We start from the raw sequence: 25137 nt of genomic DNA, 5'->3' as shown, positions 1-25137 counted from the left end.
CCACTTGAGCCACAGCTCCACTTCTGGCTTTTTGGTGTTTCATCAGAAAAAGAGTCTCACAGACTTTCCTGCCTGGGCTGGAACTACCATCCTCAAATCTCAGCCTCCTACATAGCATGACAGCCGTGAACCACTGGCGTCCAGCTTTTGATATAGTTTTTTATTCCAATAACGACTCCCTAATCCTGCTCCTAACTAGTTTGCTCAAGGATGTGTAATGCCAGGACTGGCCTTGGAGTCACCCTGTCTGACTGCCCTGCGCCCTGGTATCCCATCCCAACTCCCAATCCCATTGTCCAGTTTTGTATGGTAACTATGAAGGCCCAACATTGTTCTCACAGATGATCCCCAATTCTCCACACCGCCACCCACAAGAGACACCAACCCTTCTCCCCAAGCCCCAACAATGCAGTTTGGGATTTTGTAGCAGGAACATTTTCACTACTTCTATATCACGTGCCTCACATCCCAGTGGCTCCCCAATTTCTGTCCCCTTGACACGAATTTCCTATAGGACTTTCCCAGTAGTTTCCTATAAGAAAACCCAGGGGGGCTACCCAGCAGTGCTTGGTGCTATGATTGAATCTTTAAAAAACAAACAAACAAACAAATTTTACTCCTGGCTTCTAGAACTTTCTCTCCATCATCTTGCTGTTTCTGTGACTGGCTCTGGATTCCTTTGTGGGAGCCCCTTCTGCCCATTCACTCTTGCCTCACGCTCAGGCAATACTGGGGTTCGACCTCAAAGCCTTGCACTTGCTTGGTTGGTGCTATACTGCTGAGCCACAGAAGACAATGTATGAAGGGAAATGTGCTCATGACCTGACTCATGCAATTGTAATTCTTCTCTATGTCACCTCTGTTTTTTTTTGCTGGTATTTTTAGGATAAAGGTCTCCCTGCCTGCCTGGGTGTAGGCATGAGCTTTGATGTGCCTGCTTCAGGCTTCCCATCAGTGCTGGCTCACAGGCACACCACCACATCAAGCTTCTGTCCATGGAGATGAAGTCTCAAGGTCTTCTCTGTTTAGGCTAGAATGGACTTCTAGATCTCAACTTCACACATAGCTTGGATGAAAGATCAGCGTGCCCAACTAAGGGTTGAGAAAGGCTCTTGAGCTTTCTTTCCTTTGCTTAGACTCCTAAGTAGCTAGGATTACAGGAGTGAGCCACTGGTGCCAGGCTCTCATTCTTAAATATTAGTTTAGGGAGGTACCCTTTCCTGAAGCAGTGACCCAGGACATTTTCTGCTTAAAATCATCCTTCTTGAGGTAAGAAGGGTGAAAAAGTGCAGCCATGGAGCTCACTGGATACTAATGAAAGTGAACTATACAACTTGTAGATGGAGAAGGGAGGAAAGGACTGGGAGAAAATGAGGGAGCAGAAGACACTGTATGAAAGGAAATGTGCTCATGACCTGACTCATGCAATTGTAATTCTTCTGTATGTCACCTCTATAATAACCATTAAGTAAATTAATCCCAAAAAAGTCATCCTTCTCAGTTTCAATGGATCCCATGATTTTTCTGCATGCAACCCCCAGAACAAAATCCTATGAATGGATGCTCGAGAAAATAGTGTTGTATTTGAATGGAATCTACATAACCCTCTGGAATATTTCTAATCATCTCTAGATGATTTACCATGCCTGATAAAGTGTCAGGTATATTGTAGTTTCTGTACTGCATTATTTAGGGAATGATGGCAAGGAAAATGTCTATGTATGTTCACTGGAGCCCCCACCCCCTTTTCCAGATGTTTCTGATCCATGTGTGATCAGCTGCAGGTACAGAGGGCTGACCATTTTATTTTATTTTGAGTGTAGAATGTTTAGTGGCCAGCCACAGAAACCTACTCAAAGTAGCTTAGAAATAAATGTTGACCATGCCTAAGAAAATAAGAAGATGGGGTTGGAGGTGGTAGAAAAATCAGCCAGTGAGCAAAAGCATCGGATACCAAGTTCAGGCCTGGTCTCAGACAAAGACCTCCTGGACTATAGGGAAGAGGCTGCCCTGGGCCTCCCTGAGCCTGGGACCATGGAAGAAAGAGGTGGAACTCACTAGATATCCTGGTCTATCCTCTCCCCGTTCCACTGATTGCCAGTCCGACCCACATCTCCAGGCTCCCCTCAGAGGCCAGCCACCAACCACCCCTGCCACTTGTCCCTACTGGTATGCTGGCCTTTTCAGCTTAAGAATTCAAATATCCACTTCCAGCTGAGCGCCAGTGGCTCACACCTGCAATCCTAGCTATTCAGGAGGCTGAGATCTGAAGACATGCTATTTGAAGCCAGCCCAGGCAGACAAATTCTTGAGTCTCTTATCTCTTATCAAACAGCAAGAAAAGCCAGAAGTAGAGGTGTAGGTGGCTCAAATGATAGAGTGCGAGCCTTGAGCCAAATGAGCCAAATGAGAGTTTGAGGCCTTGAGGTCAAACCCCAATACTGATGTGTATGTGCCTGAGTATGCACAGACAGACAGACACAAAGACAGACACACAGACACACACACACATTTCTTCAAAGACAAGGGCTTTACAAAGGTATGTTCCTGCTCTAGGAATTAAATCTGAATAGTATAATGTGATCAGTGTATCGAGATTCATGTTTATGAATGCTTGAATCATTTGCTATGGAAAAGAACGGATAGAATACCAAGCTGCCCACAGTAAGATTCAGGCCTTTTTACTGTCCAGAAATTTCTGAATGCCATGGTTCATCCACACCTTGCCAGCATTTGGTACTGCTACTAGTTCTTACTTGAGCCATTTTGAATGCTGTGTGGGATATCTCTCTGTGGTTGTACTTTCTATTCCTTTAATGGCTGAGGAAATTCTCATGTGTTTCTTTGCTCCCTGCACATTCTCTTTGGCAATGTCTCTATGTTTTGCTTTTTCATGAGAGGATTGTTAGATTATCTTATGTTATGTTTGGAGAAATCTTCACATTTTAGATAAATCTGTAGCTTGACTCTACAGGGTTGGTTACAGAGCAAAACTTTTCAATATGGATGCAATCAAATTGGTTAAGTTCTACTTCTTGTTTTGTTTTGCTATTTACTGGGTACCAAACTCAGGGCCTGATGGATGCTGGGTCTGAGCTCAGCACCTCGTTTCACTCCAGCACCTCAAGTGTTACTTATATGGGGAGTATTTCTGCTATTAAGTCTCTGCTTCAGCTTAGAGTCTACAGATTTCTCTCTTATGCTTTTTTCTGCCTAAATTAAACTTAGATTTGTGGTTCATTTTGAATTCTTATCTCTATAATTTTGGCAATGGAAGGAAGTCTGACCACTTCAACACATAGGGAAGAATCTTCACTTACACTGTTTTGTGTGTGTGTGTGTGTGTTTGGTACTGGTTCTGAGGCTTGAACTCAGAGCCTTGGTGCTGTCCCTGAGCTTATTTTATGTTGTTGTTCAAGGCTACTTTGAATCAAGATACTTAGATCTTAGCCACCTGAGTAGCTAAGAGTACAGGCGGAGCCACCAACTTGAAGCACTTTTGTAATAGGCAAAAAAAAAAATCATTTGAGTCAGGTGTTGGTGACTCACTGACATATTATTCCTAGCTATTCAGGAGGCTGAGAGCTGAAGATCATGGTTGGAATTTAGCCCAAGCAAAAAAAGTCTTTGGAAGTCCCATCTCCAATTTACCATCAAAAGTCCAGGATGAAGGCATGGCTCCAGTGGTAGAGCACCAACCATGTAGAAGAAAGCAGAGTAAGACCTCAAGGTCCTCAGATCAAGTCTCATACTAGGGAAAAATAAAGATTGAACATACTTGTAAGGGCCCATTTCTGGGCTCTTGATTCCGTTTGATTCATCTGTGTCCTTCCAGCCACATACTGCACTGTGGTAGGGGGACGTCTAGCACTGTTAGGTGAGCATGCAGTTCCCACAGCACTGACCCCCCGTGTGCCCTTCTCTTTCAGATCTCTATGTGTGCGCTGTCCTCGTGTGCTGTGTGGGCATCCTCAGCGTTCTGCTCTTCACCCTGGTCATCTTCTGCCAGTCTGTGTTTCACAAGAGGAAATCCCGAGGTAAGAAAACAGATAAGGTCATGTCTGGAAAAGAGGACACCGCCCACAGACCGGTAGAAGGTGCTGGGCAAAGTAGTACTTTGGAGGAAAAGACATCCTGAGTCAGGCATTACAGGAACTGGCAAGCAAGGTCAGCGTGCGGATGTGTTTCTCTCAGACACTGCTGAAATACACTGACGGCTGTGGCATTGTCTGGATGCTCCTTTGCTTCAAGCTCCTTTCCTCCTGGGTTTCTGAGATCCACAATCCCTCTCATCTCATTTTTCCCTGCTCTGAAGAAGCTGCGGGGCATGGACAAAGCCTGGGGGCTGCATTTTTGGCTCCATCTCTTAAGACTGGATGTGATCCTAAACTGTTCTGGACTTCGAGTCTTCTCATTCATGAAGGGGCTTTATATATCGTACATATCCTTCCTTGGATGCAACTTCTTATTATTATCAAGAGCTGTCACTTCACAGGCAGCTGGCATCTGCAGTTCTTCCTACTTTCTTTGCCTGAGTGTTCCCTCCTACCTTTGTTTGTTTTCTTTCTGGTGCTGGGGTTTAAACTTAGTGCCTCATGATTACTTGGCTTTCTAGCTCAGCTGGTTTTCTACCATGTGAGCCGCATCTCTAGCTTGGCTTTTTGTTGATTGACTTGGTCATGTAGCCTCAAGGACTTTTCTGCCCAGGCTGGCTTTGAACCATAATCCTCTGTATCTCAGCCTCCCAAGTACCTAGGATTATAGGCATGAGCTACTGTACACGGCCTGCCTCCTTTCTTGTCAGTATTACTGGTTTCCTACTCTCTGTCATCCCTAGCTCATTCTCTCTTCCTGCTTGTCTTTCTCAGGCCTGTGAGTTCTGCTGTTCTTGAGTTCTCTGTGAGTGCTGCTTGGGGTTGCTGGAGTCCTTGTCTCTCAGGAAGCCTCCATTTTGCAGCTCGGAGAATCTGTCCAGCAGGGAGTGACTGCGGGCCTCCATAGCCAGCTCCGTGACACCTACCCTCTCTGTGGCCCCACCCTTCTGTCTCATTCAGCCCCCTTTAACAGCCTCTCTCAGCTAGTGGCACATGCTGTACATGGCGTTGGCACACACCTCCCTTCCTGAGGTCACTGTGATATAGGGACCGTGGGTGTGACTTGCCTTGTTTGGAACTTGACTTCACAAATGGTGAACAAATGGCTTTGTTTCCCAGCTGCTGTTCCCAGCTGCTGGAGCTTGGAAGATCTAGAGCAGTTTCCAGACCAGCTGTTTTCTATAGGGTCCTGTGCCAGGGCTTGGCATGAAAGATCACACTTGAGCTGCAGGCCCCATGAGGTCCATAGCAGGACTGGTGGGGGGTGGGGTGGGGAAAGCAGAGCCACAAAGGACAATCGGGACACACAAGAGCTGCTGGAACCTTCTCCTGGACTCACGGAAAATTCAGAGAATGAGCATGGGCACCTGTACTCAGCATTTAAAAGCCCTCCTCAGCTGGCCAATGCAGTCTGAGTACCTGCTGTAAGCCAGGCTCCTGGTATGGCTCCTCCAAGTCCTCATTCAGTCCTGGATGGCACCCTGCCTAGCTCCTGTGTCAGCCGAGCAAGGCTCAGGGGACTGGTAAGGCCTCAAAATAGAAGGACAGAGGTGAGGCTCAGGCCCAACCACTCCTCAGGTCTACCATATTTCAATTCTAGAAATCCTAGAAATTCTAGAAATGGCTGAAGGAATGTCCATCCACACTCCAAAGAGCTCCATCTTCCCCGGCTCCTCAGCTTGGTCCTGTGTGACTCTTCTCAGGATCACAGGATGGTATCCTATGATGCAGGCTGGACAGGTCTCACCCACTGTTGGCCCAGGAGCCATGCACTCCACACACACCGAGGGCAAGGACAAAGGGGTGCATATGATGGGCTCAAGTGGCCCCCTTACCTGGGCCCAGCAGTCCTAGAGCAGAAGCTGCAAACATTCTAAAGCATAGTATTATTATTATTATTATTATTGTGCCAGTTCTGGGGCTGGAACTTAGGGCCTGGGCACTGTCCCTTAGCTTTTTTGCTCAAGGTTAGCACTCTACCACTTGAGCCACAGTCCTACTTCCAGCTTTTTTGCTGGTCAATTGGAGATAAGAGTCTCATGGACTTTCCTGCCTGAACTAGTTATCCACAGATCTCAGCCTCATGAGTGGCTAAGATTACAGGCATGAGCCACCAGTACCAAACAACCTCTGTGTGTATGTGTGTGTGTGTGTGTGTGTGTGTGTGTGTGTGTGTGTGTTACTGGAATTTGAAATCAATGTCTCATGCTTACTAGGCAGGTGTTTTACCAGATATTTTTTTCAGATAGGGTCTTCACTTTTGCCCCAGGCTGGCCTAGACTGTGACCCTCCACTCCTACCTTCTATGTAGCTGGAATTACAGCTGTGCACCACCATATTCAGCTTATAACAAATATTCTTAAATGTTCCAATTATTAATTTGACATGAAATTTATAGATAAGTAAGGTGTGCAGCCTGTATCCTCTCAAGTCAATTTACTGTTCTTCAATTAAAGGAGAAAGAGGAAGGTGATTTATCATACAGTAAAGCAAATTCTAATATTTTCATCTCTTCTTTTGAGAATATTTGAGATCTGGAAAAGGCAATCATCTTTTATATTTAACTCTTAAAATAAAGGCTATATAAGTATGTATGGATAGGCAGGACAGTCATGGCTGTAATAATCCTAGCTACTTAGGAAGTTGAGATCTGAGGATCACAGTTCGAAGTCAGCCTGGGCAGAAAAGGACACAGGAGACACTGAGCCCCAACTAACCACCAAAAAGTGGAGTTGTGTTTCAAGTGGTAGAGTGACTACATTGAGCAAAATAGCTAAGGGATAGTGCCCAGGCCCTGAGCTCAAGCTCTAGTACTGGCACAAAATAAAAAGAAAAGATTATGAATGGGATTGTATTCTGGGCAGGGCAGGGCTGTTTCCTGGATGTTGTGGGCCTTCAGGTCTCACATGGTGAGAACACAGGACTGTGTGGGGGAGGGGGTATCTCTGTCTTGTCTCTCCCTGCAGGGAACTGCGGGCAGTGCTCATGGGCTGGATCTCAAATATTAGCAGTGCTTTTCTACACTGTTGGGCTCCCTGCACTGGCTGAGGTTGCAGGAAAGTAGAGGCACCCATCTTGGAGACTCACAGTGGGTGAGAAACACTCAATGAACAAAGTAGAGGCATCAGGGATCCAATACAGCATCTCCGTAGGACCCAAGTACAGGGTGAGCAGATCAGAGGTGAGAGCAGGCCAGCCACACCTGGAAGGGCCTGGCCCCCATGCAGGGCTGATCAGATGGGCACCCAGCTGCCAGGCGACAGAGACAGTGCCAATGGAGACCAAATCTGCCTGCATTTGTGGTGATCCAAGGTTTTGGCTAAGGAAGAGGAGAAAGGGCAGGGTGTGGCTCAGGACTGTGGCTTTCTGGCAGCAGATATAGGAAAGACTTATCTTCCTTTCAGCCTTTGACATTCCACAGTTTGAAAGACTACCATTGAAAAAGATTCATACCCCAGCCTGGCTTGGGTGGTTCATGCCTATAATCCTAGCTACTCAGAAGGCTGAGATCTGAGGATTGCAGGAAAATTCATGAGACTCTTACCTTTAACAACCTTCACCCCCACAAAAGAAAAAGCTAGAAGTAGAGATGTGGCTCAAGTTGTAGAGCTCTGGTCTTGAGCAAAAAAAGCTCAGGCCTTGAGTTCAAGCCCCAGGACACACACACACACACACACACACACACACACACACACACACACACACACACACACACACACACACACACACAGATGCCTGCCCTGAGTGGGCTGGCTAACCAGTCTTTGGATCCAGTGTGCTGGGTGAAGTCACCCATGGAGAAAGTTTGTTCCATTATCCACTCTTAATAAAAGGCTTTCTTCTCTTCCCTGATCCTTCCCAGCTCCCCATTGGGGCCCCTAGGATCTCCTTTTAAACACTACTGCATCCAAATTCTTACCTTGGGGTCTCTGCCTCTGTGGGGCTCCACACTAACTTTCCCTACACTCTATAATCAGCACTGCTGATGCATAGTCACCTGTGTCTAGAATCTCTTTATGAATGGGAGTGCCAGCCCTGCATGTACCTGGCTTTGGCCTCAGACTCCCCTCTTCCCCACCCCCCACACCAAACTGGCATGCACCTTCTGTAACCTATGCTGACTAGGCTCCTTGCTTTTCTTAGCTGCCACCTCCATTTCTTTCCAGGCTCCTCACTTCCAAAGCCTTCAGGCTGTCATCTTTCCTCACCTCTCCCAACACAGGCCAGCTCCTGGGACTCTCTTACCTCCAGCCTAAGTCCTGGCTGGCTCCTGCTGTGGAATCCTGGGAGACTCTGAAGTTTCTCCATCTGTAGGGAGCTCAGTGCTGCCTGCTCATGGTTTTGTGAGTGGTACAGGGATTGAAGAGGGCATCTGCTCTTTCCTCAGTGCTCAGTGTACTCAGTGTGCTCAGCAAAGCCCTCAGACAGGGCTCGGGCACTTATTTTTTATTTTAATTAATTGATTAATTCATTTTTGTTCCTGTCCTGCAGCTTGAACACAGGGCCTGGGTGCTAGCTCTGAGCTTTTATTTGCTTAACTCTACCACTTGAGCCACAGCACCACTTTTGGATTCTTGTGCTTAATTGGAGATAAGAGTCTCATGGACTCTTGTTCCTGCTGGTGTTGATTCACGATTCTCCCATCTCAGCCTCCTAGGTTGCTAGGATTACAGGTGTGAGCCACTAGCTCCTGACGGGACTCAGACATTTATGTCATAGGAAATCACTGATAGTTGTGCTCTCACAGTTCTGAGGCTGGGAGGTTGACATTGAGGTGTTTTTTTCCATGGGCTTTCTCCTAGGTTTTGACATACAAAAAGTTTTATAGTGCTGGATGCTGGGTCCTGCTCTGGATCCTGTATTTTTCCTACACAAATCACCCACAAATGTGATGCGGCATGACACAGATGTTTCATTTGCCTGGAATTTCATGGTCTTCAATTTGGGCTAGACTCGGTGGGACAGTTTGTTTGCTAGTCTCACCTGGAGTCATTGTTGCAGATGTAATCTACTTACGGAAGGGGCTGAGACTGGGCTCTCCTGGGGTCTCAGCTGTGAAGCCTGCTGTCTCCTTTTCATCTCCTGGTGGGTGTTTTAGGTGTTGACTTGTTCTACATTGGCTAATACTCCTTTGGCCCAGGCAAGGCATGCGGCTGAGCCCAGAGTCACTGCGTAAGGCAGCAAACACAGGTCCTGTTGGCTGTTTCAGCTTTCCTTCTGTTTGAACTGAGCCCAGCTGCAAACCTTCAATTGGATACTTGACAGATTAATGGTCCAGTATTTTGTTTCTCCTTTGCAGCCAGAATCATTTAGTGTTCCCCCCCAAAAGACCTACTGTACAAGGATGTCTTGCTCCAAGACTGGTTTATCAAGGATATCTATTTATTTATTTATTGTGTATGCTGATCCTGGGGCTTGAATTCAAGCCTGAACATTGTTCTTGAGCTTCTTTAGATCCAGGCTAGTGCGTTATTATTTGAGCCACAGCTCCACTTCTGGCTTTTGGGAAGTTTATTGGCGATAGCACCTCACAGATTTTCTTGCCTGAGCTCCTTTCAAGTCTCAATCCTTAGATCTCAACTTCCTGGGTAGCTAGGATTACAGATAGGAGCCACCAACACTTAGCTCATTAAAAACAAAACAAAACAAAACTGAAGTCTCATTATGTACTCCAGATGGGCCTGGAACTTGCTCTATAGCACAGGCTGTCCTGGAAAGATCATGGAAATGTTCATCTTCATACCTGAGCCTTCTATGTGCTGGAATGACAGGCATATACCACTACAAAGCCCAGCTTTGCAAAGGCCTCTTTTGCATCTTGAAAGAGTGTTCATTAAAGAATGAAACCATTTTATACTGAGGAGCTTCTGAATGGAGATGTATTACCTGATCTGACCCCAAAACACTTCCTCATGACTAAGACTGAGCTCAGATGTTGGGCGACTTTATTAGTTCAGGACCCTTCAGGTTAGGACCCAACTCAACATGCATTGGCCCCAAATGAACATTATATATAGGTTAGGTAACCAGGAAGCCTGAGGTGTGAGGCTTCTCACTTGGCTCATGCACAGCTGGAGAAAATCAAACCCCTGGTATCTCTGTACCTGCTTGTATCATTCTGCTGCATTTCCTCCAAAGAGAAGCATGCAAGAAGCCCTTGGGGTGGTATAGCACCAACACCCAGAAAGACCAGAGTTCCTGCATTTTAGGGAATGACTTGAGTGTATCCAAAGTACCATTTATTTACTGTCTTCTGTTCTTTGTTTTTCTTTTACAGTGAGACATTATTTGGTGAAATGCCCTCAGAACAGGTAGGGAGATTTTCTTAGTTCCATATGCAATGACTTGTTATTTTCTTTTGGTGAAATATGCATTTTTTAACTGAGAAGATCTGCACATGAATGCACAAAGTCTATAAATGTGTGCTCAGCATGTGTTTGTGCGTTTGAAATTGTGTTATTTGCAAAATCAGATGGCAAGTGGCTCAGGGTACCAGCCATGTGGGTGTTCAGGGCTGGAAGGGCTGAACCAAGCTACCTTCTGAGTACACACCCCTAATCGCCCTCTAGAGGACTGATTTGTTCTGCCCATCCCCACTCACCTTTGCTGGTGGAGCATACAGCACAGGTTACAATCGTTTTAGATGATGAGGCCTCTTTGAACAATTACCTTGTGTGTACCACATAGGTGGATACTAGTGTGAGGGGGATGGGCAAACACAGAGGATACAGGAGGGCGAATGTGGCCAAAATACTTTGTGTGCATGTGTGAAAATGGAGCAACGAAACTTGCTGAGACTGGTTTGTGGAGGGAAGAGGAGGGAGAATGATGAGAGGATGATCTTGATCAAGATGCTCTGTGTGCATAAATGGACATATCAGAATCTACCCCCCCCCCCCGCTTGTACAACTAATTGATGCTGGTTTAACAATGGCACGGTTCTGCTTATGCTAATGAGCTGATTCTAGATTTTTAGAAGACAATTTTCAGAAAGAACAGAGAGCATTTTCTTTTCCTCTTTTCAAAACTTATTCTGAGGTTACAAGAATCAAGCAAATGAAAAGTTGGTCAAATATAAGCATGGGGTCAATAGAACATAATTGAGAGCCCAGAAATCGATCCTTACACTAAATGTTAGGTGAATCTTGGCAAAAATGCCAGGACAGCCCTATGGTAAGGTCATTTTAATGAAAGGTTCTAGGGCCCAGAACTGTCCATAGACAAAAACACAGAGACCTTTATCTTATACTGTCCTCAAAATTGATGGGAAATTAGACCTAAGTGTAAAGGATAAATTTGTAAAATATCTATGAGAAAAACCTTTGCGACACTGTGCAGTATTTCTAAGCAAATACATTGATAAAATTAAAAACCTTTGGCTTTCCAAAGATACCACTAAAGCAAAGAAAAGATAAACCACCATATGAGAGAGAATCCCTACTGATCAGATAGTGATAAGAAAATTAGTTCCTAATTATATAAAGAGCTTTTCTAACTCAATAAGAAGAAGACAAATAGCACAATTACAAATGAACAAAAAGATTTGAATATAAAGTTCCCTAACAAATGTGCTATTAAGTACATGAAAATATTTTGTGTATCCTTAGGAAAATCATTAGGGAAATTCCAATTAAAATCACAGTGCAGTGGCGTGCTGGTGGCTCACATCTGTAATCCTCACTACTCAGGAGGCTGAGATTTGAGGATCACAGTTCAAAGCCAGCCAGAGCAGGAAAATGCATGAGAGCCTTATCTCCAATTAACCACCAAAAAACAGAAGTAGAGCTATGATTCAAAATGATACAGCATTAGCCTTGAGCAAAAGAACTCAGGGAAAGCACCCAGGCTGAATTCAAGCCACACAACCAACCAAAAAAAAAATCACAGTGCAATACCACAACTCTCTCTACTACAATGGCTATGATCATAGTGACAGACAATGTTAAAAACTGACAAAAGAGTAGAGAAAGTGGATCCTCATGCATTGCTGGTAGGAATGGGGCAACCAAACAAGACAATAGTTTATAGTTTTTAAAGACATTACACCACTAACCATATGAACCAGTAAATTCCACGTGTAGTGATCTGTCATAGGAAAATGCTCACATAAACAGCCATGTGGAATTGTTCATAGTTGATTTATTCATTGCAGCTGAAGCTGGAGACAATCTAAGTTTGTTCATTAACTTGTGAATGAATAAACATAACTTAGCAGTGTGTACAATAAAGTACTACTTGGTAAGGAATACAGAATACAGACAAAGGCTGGAATCAAAACATGACTAAATGAATGACGCCAGATGCAACATTTAACAATTGTATTATTTTGTTTCAACCAAATGCCTAGGAAAGGTGTATTTACAGAGATGGGAGGTAAAATCAGGCTCCCCATAATTGTAGGTAGGAATGGAGGTTAGTTGTAAAAGGGAAAGAGGGAACTTGGGGGATTTGATAAAAATGTCATAAAACTATAGTGCCATAGGGCGCCAATGGCTCATGCCTATAATCCTAGCTATTCAGGAGGTTGAGATCTGAGGATTGTGGTTCAAAGACAGTCCAGTCAGGAAAGTCCATGAGACTTGTATCTCCAGTTAACTACTAAAAACCTGGAAGTGGAGGTATGGCTCAAGTGATAGAGTGCTAGCCTTGAGCAAAATAGCCCAGGGACAATGCTTGACCCTGAGTTCAAGCCTCAGTGGCTACAGAGAATCTCTCAGGGTTTGCTTCCTGGGATGCCTGTGTCTGGCCTGTCACGGGGAGTATGAAACTCTTCTTCCTTCCTGCCTCAGTCTCTCCCTTAAGTTCCTTCATTCTGAACAGGTGATGGCTGAGTCTCCAAACACAGCAAGCAACGCAGTCATCCCACATTAAAGTTTGGTCTCCCCAGCCCTGGGATGCACAAGTGTATTTGTCAGCTTTCTGTTACTATGACAAAATATCTAAGAAAATCAAATTGAAGAGAGGAAAGATTTATTTCAGCCCATGATTTCTGAGCTTACAGTCTACAGGCAGTTGGCTTGGTTGTTTTGCAAGAAAGAAAATCATGGCAGGAGCATGTGGTAGAGTAAATCATCTTCCTTCTCGTGGCCTGGAAGTAAAATGGAAGCAAGGACCCCTTGGTCAGGGTCCCACTGTCCCCTTCAGAGGCATACCCCCAGTGACCTCACTTCCTTCTACTAAGCCCGACCCCTTAGGCATTCCGCCACTTCCCAAAGTGACCTCACAGCCTTCTTTCTAAGCATGTGGCCTTTGGGCACTATTTTATACCAAAACCACAATGCTGAGGTCAAGGGTGATCACAGAGGCCTACTCAAATGCTACCGGCCCCTCCAATCCATGCATTTCTGCAAGTCACAACTGGTGGCTGTCAGTGAAGAAGGTTAGGGTGCCTGATTTGCGGCTTTCCCCATGGGCCTGTGCCCATTGGATCAACCTGTACATCTGCCCCTGGAAAATTTGCCGTGACTGGCACCCATGGACCACACTGGGGCCAGGTCTTGCCTCCATAAACCTGGGAATGAACGTCTGCCCAGCTTGGCCCTCATCCTCTCAATTCCACCCTCCTGCCTGTCCTGCTTAATGCTGCTCTGATGTCCTCGCTTGGTGCCTGGTGAATGGGTTGATTCTCTCCTTCAATTTAGGCCGTGGCCCTAGGCACTAGCCCTGAGCTTTTCTGCTCAAGGTTAGCACTCTACCTCTTGAGCCATAGCTCTACTTCTAGCTTTTTGCTGGGCAATTGGAGATGAGTCTCATGGACTTTCTTAACCCAGCTGGCCTCAAACCAAGATCCTCAGATCTCAGCCTCCCAAGTAGCTAGGATTATAGGCATAAGACCCTGGTGCCTGACCCTGTTCTGTCCTTTGACTACATATTCTCAAGGAGGAGGGAGCAGAAAGTACAGGACCTGAGCCAAATTCCAGAAACGGAAACCCTCAGGCAGGGGAGGGGCCCGTAGGAAGAAGCCGCACATTGGTGCCTGAGAGGCTGTGGTCACAGAGAAAACAGGCTTTGCCAAGTGACCGGGGCAGGAACTGGAGACTCCAAGGAATCCTGTGACTTGCTAAGAGAAATTCAAAGAGGAGGAAAAATAAATCATCTCGCCTGTGTCTTATCCCTGAGGTCAGAAGCTGTCGTTCTGTTCTGGGAGGGGTGACCTTCAGGACTGGGACAGTGTTCCTTTCCCATGGCCAGAGGGATCTCAAAACACAGCCTGGATGTCTCAGGGCTCTGCGGGACTTCAAGCCCATCCTCCCTGGGGGAAAACATGCCAAGAGCAGCATGAAATGGTCCCAGAAGTCCTGGAAATGTAGCTCCATCCACCATGCAGAGATTGGGCTCTTCCTTCCTGAGGTCAAGCTGGAGAAAGTTGTGCAAGAACAGACATGAACAAGAGGGAAGTAATTCCCAGGCAGCCTGGGAAGGGGACCATGCCTCCTGGCTGGGTGACAAGGAAGTGCTTACAAGTGAGAGGCAGGACAGTGGGCTGCATGCACCCACGCCAGCCCTCATGCTTCCTGAGCCACACTCTCTCTCCTGCTAGATAGGGACATGGGGCCATCTATTGAGAATGAACAACAGGCACAGTTCAGCTTTGGCTCTGAGCTTAATTTGAAAGCATTTTTGGTCTTTCCACCATCAAAGATAATTATTTGTTTATTCATACTGCTACCTGGGCTTGAAATCAGCCTCATACTTCTGCTTACCTTTTTTTTGTTCAAGGCAGGTATTATTACCACTTGAGCCACACCTCTGCTTCCAGCTTTTGGCTAGAAAATTCAGAGATAAGAATATGGCTTCAAACCATGATCCTCAGATCTCAGCCTCCTGAGTGAGTTAGGATTACAGACGTGAGCCACCAGCACCCAGCTAAGAGGTTTTTAATAGCCCCTGACAATGGCATTGTGGGATTCAATGAGTGACATGTTCAGGATCTTGGAGTAAAAATGGAGATAGGACTTTAAAAGGAATCTAAAGACCAGGCTCTGAACCAGAGATGCAATTACTGGATCATATACATATGTACACACACACATATACTATAGAACTATATATATATATATATATATATATATGGATAGATAGATGGATCTAACATATAGACAGATACAGTTAGATCTCTCTCTCTCTATATATATATATGTATCCCTATAGAGAGATAGAGAGATAGAGATAGATAGATCTGTCTTTCCCTATAGATACATATAGTTATCTGAGATCTATTTGATACATATATCTGATCTGATACAGATATCTATCTGGTAGTTACAGATCTCTTTGTCTCTCTCTGTCTCTGTCTCTGTCTCTGTCTCTGTCTCTGTCTCTGTCTCTCTCTCTCTCTCTCTCAATGGTCATAGGCCCTGAAATATTTGTTCTTTCTCTGAATGATGATTTGCTGCAAAGATAAAGGCCCTGGGGCCTGGCTGCTCCCATTCAAATCCAAACTCTTACATGGATTGCTGTGTGTTCTTTGCTGAAAATCAACATTGCTGAAAGACTTTGAAAAGAGGGGAGATAATATATCTAGCACATAGCTTTATTGGGAGGATTAAATGAGTTAGCCTCTAATTAAGTCTTCCAACATACCTGGTAAGTGCAAATGATTCTGTTATTTCTTCATCTTTATACCAAGTTACTTTTTTTTCCTATTTGATAGATTATAAAGCCATAGAGCAGATATAAGATAACAGGCATCTGTCTAAGGGGAAGCTCAGAGAAGTAAACTGTGGGCCCTGGGGGGCTGGAGATGGCAGAGGAGGCACTCCTGACAGCTTGGCTAGGCAGGAGAAGGCCTCCTGGAGGTCTGAAGGGCTACAGCATATAAAACAGAGGAACAGGAGCAGGATTCGGGGAGGTCCATGGAGAGGGGGAGTTGGATAACAGGGGTTCCTTGGCCTGTGGAGGTTGGAGGCCGTGAGATGTAGAGCAGAGAGGAACAGGGAGGTAATCTTACTGACAGTAGCCAAGCTGCTCTTTGCATTGAGCACAAGCCCTCTACACTCCTCACAGCGCCCCCTGATGGGTAGGGGCTGTCATTGTCCTGTTCACCATGTGAGTGGCTCTGATGGCTCACATTTGTAATCCTAGCTACTCAGGAGGCTGAGATCTGAGGATCGTAGTTCAAAGCCAGCGTGGGCAGGAAAGTACATGAGACTCTTATCTCAAATTAACCAGCAAAAAGCTGAATGTGGAAATGTGGCTCAATTGGTAGCGCACTAGCCTTGAACAAAAAAGTTCGAGGATAGCTCCCAGTCACTGAGTTTGAGCTCAAGGACTAGCACATAATAATAATAATAATAATTAATAATAATGATAATAATATGTTCATTAAAAGGTCATAGAAGCAGCAAGAAGATACCCATTTCTGGAGTCCATTCACCACTGTAGCCTAAAGAGAATGCAGGCCCGCCTCACACTCAATTCAGCCTGCAGAGAGCAGACTCCATAGTGATTATGAGGCTAATGACGCGGTAAAATAATGATCGGTGATACCCATTAAGTACTTGCCATGCACCAGACACAGTCTGATGTGTGTGATGTATGTCATTCATTTAACAAGAAAGGAGCCATTTCAAGGGGGTCACAGAGAAGGCGCGGCACTGTTCACCCATCTTAAAAGCAACGTAATACAATTTCTAAGCAGCTCCCAGCGAGTAATTCCAATTGATCTTGGATAGTTGGGAGGCAGATAAGGTTCTTTAGCAAGCTCAAAGAACCTGGGGCATGATATGAGGTAGTTTGTCCTGTTTGCATGAGTTCATGGGCTTTCTTAGTGGCAGGAGAACCTGTGGTTAGAGTTGAGGGATGGATGGGCCCTCTTGCAATCCAGGAGTCACTTGCCCTGTCAGAATCAAAAAGTAAGGCAAGAAGGAGAGAATCATGGGGATATTTCTGGAGGTAAAATGATAAACTGAAGCAATGCCTTCCACAGAGCATGGAGCAAGAAGGCCCTGGAGGCCCAGAAGGATGTAGCAAAATCTGACCTAATGCCTGGCACTGGTGGCTCTCACCTGTAATCCTAGCTACTCAGGAGGCTGAGACCTGAGGATTGAGGTTTGAAGCCAGCCCAGGCAGGAAGTCCTTGAGACTGTTATATCCAATTAATCACTCCCTCCTCCCCCACCCCAAAAAAAGCTGGAAGTGGAGCTGTGGTTCAAGTAGTAGAATGCTAGCCTTAAGCAAAAAGCCCAGGGACACACAGGCGCACACACACACACACACACACACACGCACACACACGCACGCATGCACACACACACACACACAAAATCCCCACAGAATAAAAAACGTGACCTAACACAGTTTCTGATTGCCACATGATAAGGGCTTTCTGGGTTGAGCTCCTTGGTGCCAGATGAGGCCACACCAAACAAAACCCCCCTCCCCCGCTTTTTTTTTTGCCAGTCCTTGGGCTTGAACTCAGGGCCTGGGCACTATTCCTGATCCTCAAGGCTAGCATTCTACCACTTGAGCCAGAATACTACTTCTGGCTCTTTTTTTTTTTTTTGAGCAGTTTATTGGAGATGAAAGTCTCATGGACTTTCCTGCCTGGGCAGGCTTCAAACTGCAATCCTTAGATCTCAACCTCCCGAGTAGATACGATTACAGGTGTGAGCCACCTGTGCCTGGCTAAGAACGCCCTCTTTAGAGCATTTGGCAGATAACTGTATCCAGGGACAAGAAGCAGCTTCTCAGTTGATAAGGATTTGGAAGAAACAGACTTCAGGGGCCATTTGGATCTACATAGTGTAGACACACACACATGAAAATGGCGGCCATGGGCTAAAGAAAGTACTCAATCCTCAGGAAGGCTAAACTCATGGCAGTCCCCTTTATTTACCAGTTAGCTGCACCTCTAGTATGTTTCAGAGGCCAGTAGGAAGATGGCAATTTTTTAAAATTAAATTAATCTTTTGTGTGTGCTGGTACTGGTGCTTGAACTCAGGACCTACACATGGCCTTTAGATTTTTCACTCAAGACTGGCACTGTACCACTTGAGCCACAACTCCACGTCTGACTTTTTGGTGGTTAATTGGAGATAATAGTCTTACAGACATTCTCCTTCATGCTGGCTTCGACCTGTGATCATTGGAGCTCAGCCTCCTGAATAGCTAGGATTATATAAATGAGCCACCCACAGTGCACTGGTGGCCCATAGATGTTCAAGAGACATTCAAGGGACTCCTGCTGTACTTCAAGATAACTGCACTTTGATGTGCTGTTTGTTACCAAAGCAGAATGTGGCCGGGTGTATGTGACTTACTTATAATTATGTTACTTTTTTAAGTAGAATCAGCTCAATTTATGGCAGATTCTGCCCCCTCTTCCTGTCTGCTCCCAAATACTCCTAACTCTAAGAGTAGAGACAGAATTTCCACATATCTGGCCCTCTAGATACACCATTTTGGTGGCTGACATCATTCATTCTAGACTAGTTCCTCTACCCACCCTTCGACCACACTGAGCCTGGCTATTGGGGGTAACAGGCATAGCTCCAGATCTCAAGAACCCAACCTTCAAGCTCTATAGTGACCACCCCCTCCCTGTCCCATTTCCCACCAGGGAGGAATTGGAACAGCTGCAGTGCCTGAATTTACTATGAACTTAAAATACACTGTGCTGTTGATGTCACGTTGTGGTAGCTTCTCTTTAAGGAACTGGTTTATGCCCAGCAGCTGTAGTGGCTCTAGCTCCATTGATGATTTTTCTGTCCTAGTTTTGCTGATTATCTATTGTCTGTGCGGGGCCCAGGTTTCATGCTTCAGTGCCAATTGAGTCAGAACCCAAATGCCTGTTTAGCTGGCACTAAAATGGCCCTCCATTTAGGAAGGGCCTGGACAGCTCAGAGGTGTCGTTTTCTCATCTGAGAGGTCTGCAGATTCTAGGGGCTGAGCTGTTTCTACAGCAGCTTGCATAGGCAAGACACAGATGCAGGTTTGCTGTTGTTAACTTTGATTTCTGTGTGCATGCACACACACACACACACACATACAATGGCTATTCAGAATTTGTTGGAGCCTTGGAAAATCCAGGTTACCTACTCCTGCTGGTCATGGGGTAGCAGTCCATTGCTTGGGGGCATAGCTTCTCTCCTTATTCCTGCCTGGTCTGCCCTGTGCTGGCACGTGCTTGGCACCACTGCATCTGTGAGAGGCCATGTTGGGGACCGCATTCTGTTTTTATATACAGAAGAAAGACTTCTGACCAAGGTTTGCATTGAAACGTGTAGCCTTTCTCTCAAGGCCGAAGCAGGGGCACTGCGAAATGTCACATTCCCAGGGCCTCTGTGAGATGTCCTCCCTGCTACCCACATGCTGGATGAGACTCGGAAGCTAGCTCATCCTGCCCCATTTCATACAGGCCCTGTCATCTAAGCTAACTTTTATAATAACTTTGTGATCCAGGTGCTAGTGGCTCACCCCTATAATCCTAGCTATTCAGGAGGTTGAGATCTGAGAATCACAGTTCAAAGCCAGCCTGGGGCAGGAAAATCCATGAGCTTCTTACCTCCAATGACCCACCAAAAAGCTGGAAGTGGAGTTGTGGCACAAATAGTAGAGTGCTAGTCTTTAGCAAAAAAGCTCAGGGACAGCACCCAAACTCTGAGTTCAAGCCAAATGACCAGAAAGAGGAAAAAACAAACAAAATCTGTAATAACTCTGTGAGATAGGAAAAGGACAGGTCACCCATTTTACAGATTAAGGATGTGAAGGCCCAAGAGAATAAGTGCCTGGTCATCTCTAGTTAGACTGGAACGAGCATTGTTACAGGCCTTCTACCCCCTGCCCAGTGCCCATTCAACGTATATCTGGGCACCATGGGTCATGGAGGAGGGGAAAGCCTTTGTGGGATGGAAACTCCTTCTGGAAGGTGGCCAGGCAACAACAATACACATCTCTTGCTCTCCTACAAAAGTCCTACATGTGCTGCCTCTTGCTTTGCCCTTGTTAGAGCCAGAAACAAACAAAAAACCCAGCCCAGCTTAACAACAAGCTCCTCACAAACACTTCACTTCTTGCTGGTCACACAAACTCTCTAATTTTGAGGGAATTTCCGGGGCCATGTTTCCCATACTTCCTGGTTTCCATCCTTTCTGGCACCAGCAACACTCACTCTCTGTGTCCGAGACAAAATCCAGCTCTGTTCCAATCTGAGATTCAGGATAACTTTTGCTTGTAAGTTAATAATAAGGTAGGCTTTCTTAGTCAAAAGAACTTGGACCCAGCCCTGCTGGCAAAGTGGAGAAAAACCGGATTTGGGCTGGGAGGAGCATCAGTAACATTATGTCTCCGGGGTGACTCACTTGTGTGTATGGGGTCTCACTGTTGAACTATGAATTAGAGCTAAATTTAGTTTAGTGCAGTTGTACTATTCAGAAGGAAAAAAAATGATGATGACAATGCAGAATTTTTTTTCCTGCTTACTGAAAGCCCTGGGCATGGTGACATAAGTTCATTATCAGGGATGTTCAAGAAACTTTCATTTTTTAATATAGGAAAGAGCTAAAAGAAAAGAGAAAAGGAGATGGAAATAACAATTGACCCTCCAGTCTATGAGGTATGATTGGAGAGATTATCTGAGCTCATAGGCAAAAGAAAGATAGGAAAAGATTTCAGAAGGAAAAGAAATTAGAGGAAATGTTTGCAATAAATATTGGGATAGGAAAGGTGCATGAAAATCCATGAGAACCAATCCAAGATGCCAAGTAAATGGTGGCAGGTGCATTACACACACGATAGATTTGTTCTGTGTAGTATCAAGGGGCAGAGTGGGGCTGACATGTTACCATACTTTGTCCAAAGCCATGGAAAATGTATCAAGAGGAGCACCACTCTTGCTAGGTGCCAGTGGCTCGCGCCTGTAATCTTAGCTACTCAGGAGGCTGAGGTTTGAAGATCAAGGTTCAAAGCCAGCCATTCAGGAAAGGCTGTGCGACTCTTTTCTCCAATTAACCACCAAAAAGCCGTAAGTAAGGTGTGGTTCAATTGGTAGAGCACCAGCCTTGAGCAAAAAAGGCAAACCAAAGTGTGAGACCCTGAGTTCAAACCTCTGAAAGCTCACACACACACACACACACACACACACACACACACACACAACTAATGTACCACATTGGGGAAGGGTGGACATACTGTATGCAAGGGAGAGAATTTGGAAAATCTCTGTCCCTCTACTCCATTGTTCTGTAAACCTAAAACCTCTCCAAAAATAAGTCTATTAAAAATGCAAACTAAATATTTCAAATAAGCCAGGCACTGGTGGCTCACACTTGTAATTCTAACTACTAAGAAGGCTGAAATCTGAGGATCCGCATTCAAAGCCAGCTCAGGTATAAAAGTCCATGGCTCAAGTAGTAGAGCACCAGCCCTGAACAACAACAAAAAAAAAAAACCAAGGGATATCGCTCAAGGCCTAGTGCACACACACACACACACATACACACACATGCACACACACACATACACACACACGTAAAAATAGTGTAGAATTGTGGAACTATCTTCAAACGTTGTGTATAGTCATACTAGTTACTTCCTTTTATTTTCATACCTAAACCAGGAGTCTGCATTACTTTATATTGGAAAGGAAAAATAATAAACATTTTAAGAGTTTACAAAGCTAAGCTGAACATGTATTTGTGTATTTAAGCACTTCCAAGAGCTTCTAATCCCTTGTTTGCTCTTAGCAGAGTTTTGCAAACTCACATTCTTCTCAGCTGTTTGAGAACTGACACCAGGAGCCCTATAAATCTAGGACTAGTTAACCTTTCTATTCCCAACAAAAATATGCTGACCTTGATGAAACTCTCTGGAAACTAGGTTTTTGGAAGTTTTCCCACACTGTGATGTTCAGTCTTCATTTATTTGTTTTTAAATATCTAGTTTGTTATTAGAATAATGCATCATAACTATGGATATGTTTTTATTTGCATTTACTTGTAAATGAATCCAATGGTAACTCTTTCTGTCCTATCTGCTATTGGTTAAGTCCCTCAGCATCTTAATTCTCAAGAAATACTATTTTTAAATTCTTTTGTTTTGTTTGTTTTGTTTTGTGTTGGATACCAGGACCTTACTTTCTTGCTTGACTTTTCTGCTCAAGCTGGTGCTCTACCACTTGACCCATACCTCTATTTCTGGCTTTTTACTGGTTAACTGAAGGTAAGGGTCTCATGGCCTTTCCTGCCTGGGCTGGCTTTCAACCTCAGTCCTCAGATCTCAGCCTCCAGAGTAGCTAGGACCGTAGGTGTGAGCCACCAGGGTCTGGCTTTATTTTTAAAGTTTTTTTTTGTGACTATTTCCAGATTATGCAGATGAAAGTAAATTTGAGAATATATTCTTTTTAAATGAAGTTACTTCAAAGTATTTTTTAAAGAAAAATTCTAGGGGCTGGGAAGGTGGCTCAGTGGTAGAGCGCTTGCCTTGCATGCTTGAGGCCCTGGGTTTGATTCCTCAGCACCACGTAAGCAAAAAGAAAAAAGCCGGAAGTGACGCTGTGGCTCAAGTGGTAGAGTGCTAGTGTTGAGCTGAAGAGCTGAGGGACAGTGCACAGGCCCAGAGTTCAGGCCCCACAACTGGACCCCCCCCCAAAAAAAAAAGAAAAAAGAAAAATCCTAGCAACCAAACATGAATTTTAAAAAGCTGACATCTTTATAATTCCACACAGTCTAAAAATAACCCAATATTTTCTTACAGAACACAATTCAAACTATTGGCAGCATTTCAATCTCAAACCCCAGTGAGCAAAAAACAAATTATTTTGTCTTAAATTTGGTCCCATTCTTAGGGACTTTAGGAAACTTTTCTTTTTTATTGTGCTAGCACTAGAACTTGAACTCAGGGATTCTCTTTTTAGCTCAAGACTGACAATCTGCCACTTGAATCACACCTCTACTTCTGGCTTCTTGGTTAATTGGAGATAAGAGATTTGTGGACTTTTCTGCCCAGGCTGGCTTCCAACTGTGATCCTCAGGTCTCAGACTCCTGAGTAGCTTTGGTTACAGGTGTGAATCACCAGTGCCTGGCTACTTCAGGAAATTTCTTTATGGTTTCAGGAGGTGGCCTCCTCTAGTACACCCTACTTTTCCTGCGATCTGTGCCCAAGGATAGAAGATCCTGAAGGGGGCTTTCCTCCAGGTTGCTAGCATATAGGAAACCTTTGGAGCAGAACTGATGGGCATTCCAGGAGGTCTGTGGGCTCTATCCTCATATAGAGGTTTATCTTACCTGTCCACTGCATGGTGCCAGTGTTGCTCAGAGCAGCTACATAGCCTCTGTGAGCATTGGCTTTTGTATGTATAATGTAAAGCTCACTGTCCTGACACATTGGACTAACACGGATAACATACAGGAAGAAACCAATGCTACAGTTCCAACACAGTCAGCTCACTGGAGAGAGGCCCCTTCTCAGGGTAAGCTCACTGAGCCTGTGCTAGAGGTGAAGATATAGCAGAAGGGAGCTCAGTACTCATGGCAGGTCACGGGGGAGGGTGAGGGGAGGAGGGGGAGACTTGGGGGAGGATAAGGACTTCGGGGTATAGCTCCCAGGAAGTACCTTGGACGTGCTCTGATTTGGGATGAGGAATATGATCTTAGGGGAGCTCAAAGAGAACTTCCTAGTGACATCTTTCCCATCACCCTGGAAGGTAGCCATGAGAGTATAGCCAATTCAACCAGATCTAAACTACTGGCTCCCCCATCTGTAGATTGTATAGAAAAGCTAGCCCTGCTCTCTCCAGGGACATCTGGAACTTTACACAGCACTTCATAGATGGCATGCTAACTCATCTCCTCGGCTGAGGGTCAGCAGCAAACCTGCCGCCATACCTGGAGATCAGCACAGAGCATCCCCTCTCCAGCTAGAATGCTCAGAAACTACTAGAAACTGCTGTTCCTTTCTCTTTCTGCTTCCCAACATCTCACGAGACTTTGGCTTCACCAAGGGTCTTTTGCTTTCACAGCTCGGGGGAGACGGTCACCAGTGTGACCAGCTTGGCCCCACTGCAGCCCAAAAAGGGCAAGAGGCGGAAGGAGAAGGCCGATGTCCCCCCTGCAGTCCCTGCCAAAGGTAAGAAACGGGCCTGAGAGTCCCTGAGAGGAAGAGGCCGTGGTTGAGTGGAGGTGGGCCTGGGCTTGAGCATGGGACAAGAGCAGCAGAGGACATGTTACAGGGGACTGGGGTGTGACACACCGAGGTACTCAGCCACCCCCGCCCTCAGGATGGCCTTTGCGTGGGACAGAGGTGGCATCGGGGGCCCAACATGAGTCCTGCAAGGGAAGGTTGGCCTGGAACAGAGGAGTACGTGCTATAGTTACTTGGAATTTTTCAAATGGTCTACACATTTTAGAACAGTGGGGAGTGGGTAGGAGTGGCAGCATCTTCTTGACCACTGAGGGAATAGAAGTTCTGTGCAAACATGTCACCCAGGTCAGCGGAGCATTTGAGGTTTTTCCTGGAGAGGAAACTGAGGGTTATTCTGTGACTCCACTTTTTGTGTGTCTGCTGGTCCTGAGACTTGAACTTAGGGCCTCTGAGCTATTGTGCTCAAGGCTATTGCTCTATCACTTGAGCTCCAGCTCCACAGCTCCACTTCTGGCTTTGACATAGAGTCTCACAGACTTTCCTGCCTGGGTTGTCTTCGAACTGCTATCCTCATGTCTCCTGAGTATCTAGGATTATAGGATTGAGCCACCAGTGCCCAGCTGTGTGATTCCACTTTTGATTTATAGCAACGTGATTGAGAATATAGGCATATCTCAAGGTGGGGATAAAAAGATCCACAAATCTTAGAGTCAACCAAGACTATCTATAGATAGTTTCTAAAATAGCTGTCCAATTCACTTGTTTATCTTAACAAATATGAAATAGAGTTGGGAATACAAGGATTTCCCAGGTGGACAGTTCTTTAATACTTGTATTTTGTTGAGTAGTTGTACAAAGGAGTTGTTTATGAATACAATGCATCTTGATCAATGTCACTCTTTTAAACATTCTCACCCATCCCTCCCAAAGCCACCTTCCCTCCCTTTTCTTAATTTTGTAGGA

At 45.2% G+C, this 25137-nt stretch overlaps 1 protein-coding gene across 1 annotated transcript in view; it reads left to right on the top strand.

Annotated features, from left to right (window-relative positions):
- The window catches only part of Vstm4 (V-set and transmembrane domain containing 4), an 86824-nt gene that overhangs the window by 36852 nt on the left and 24835 nt on the right, over positions 1-25137 (top strand). Inside the window, exons 4-6 of the mRNA XM_013033722.1 lie at positions 3930-4037; positions 10372-10405; positions 24053-24159. Of these exons, the coding sequence (XP_012889176.1) occupies positions 3930-4037; positions 10372-10405; positions 24053-24159 (249 nt within the window). The remainder of the gene's footprint in view (positions 1-3929; positions 4038-10371; positions 10406-24052; positions 24160-25137) is intronic.

This window comes from Dipodomys ordii, unplaced genomic scaffold (genome assembly GCF_000151885.1).
Source record: "Dipodomys ordii isolate 6190 unplaced genomic scaffold, Dord_2.0 Scaffold176, whole genome shotgun sequence".
Taxonomy (NCBI): Eukaryota; Metazoa; Chordata; class Mammalia; order Rodentia; family Heteromyidae; genus Dipodomys; species Dipodomys ordii.
The sequence above is the reverse complement of the archived record's forward strand: the minus strand, read 5'-3'. Positions and strand labels throughout refer to the sequence as shown.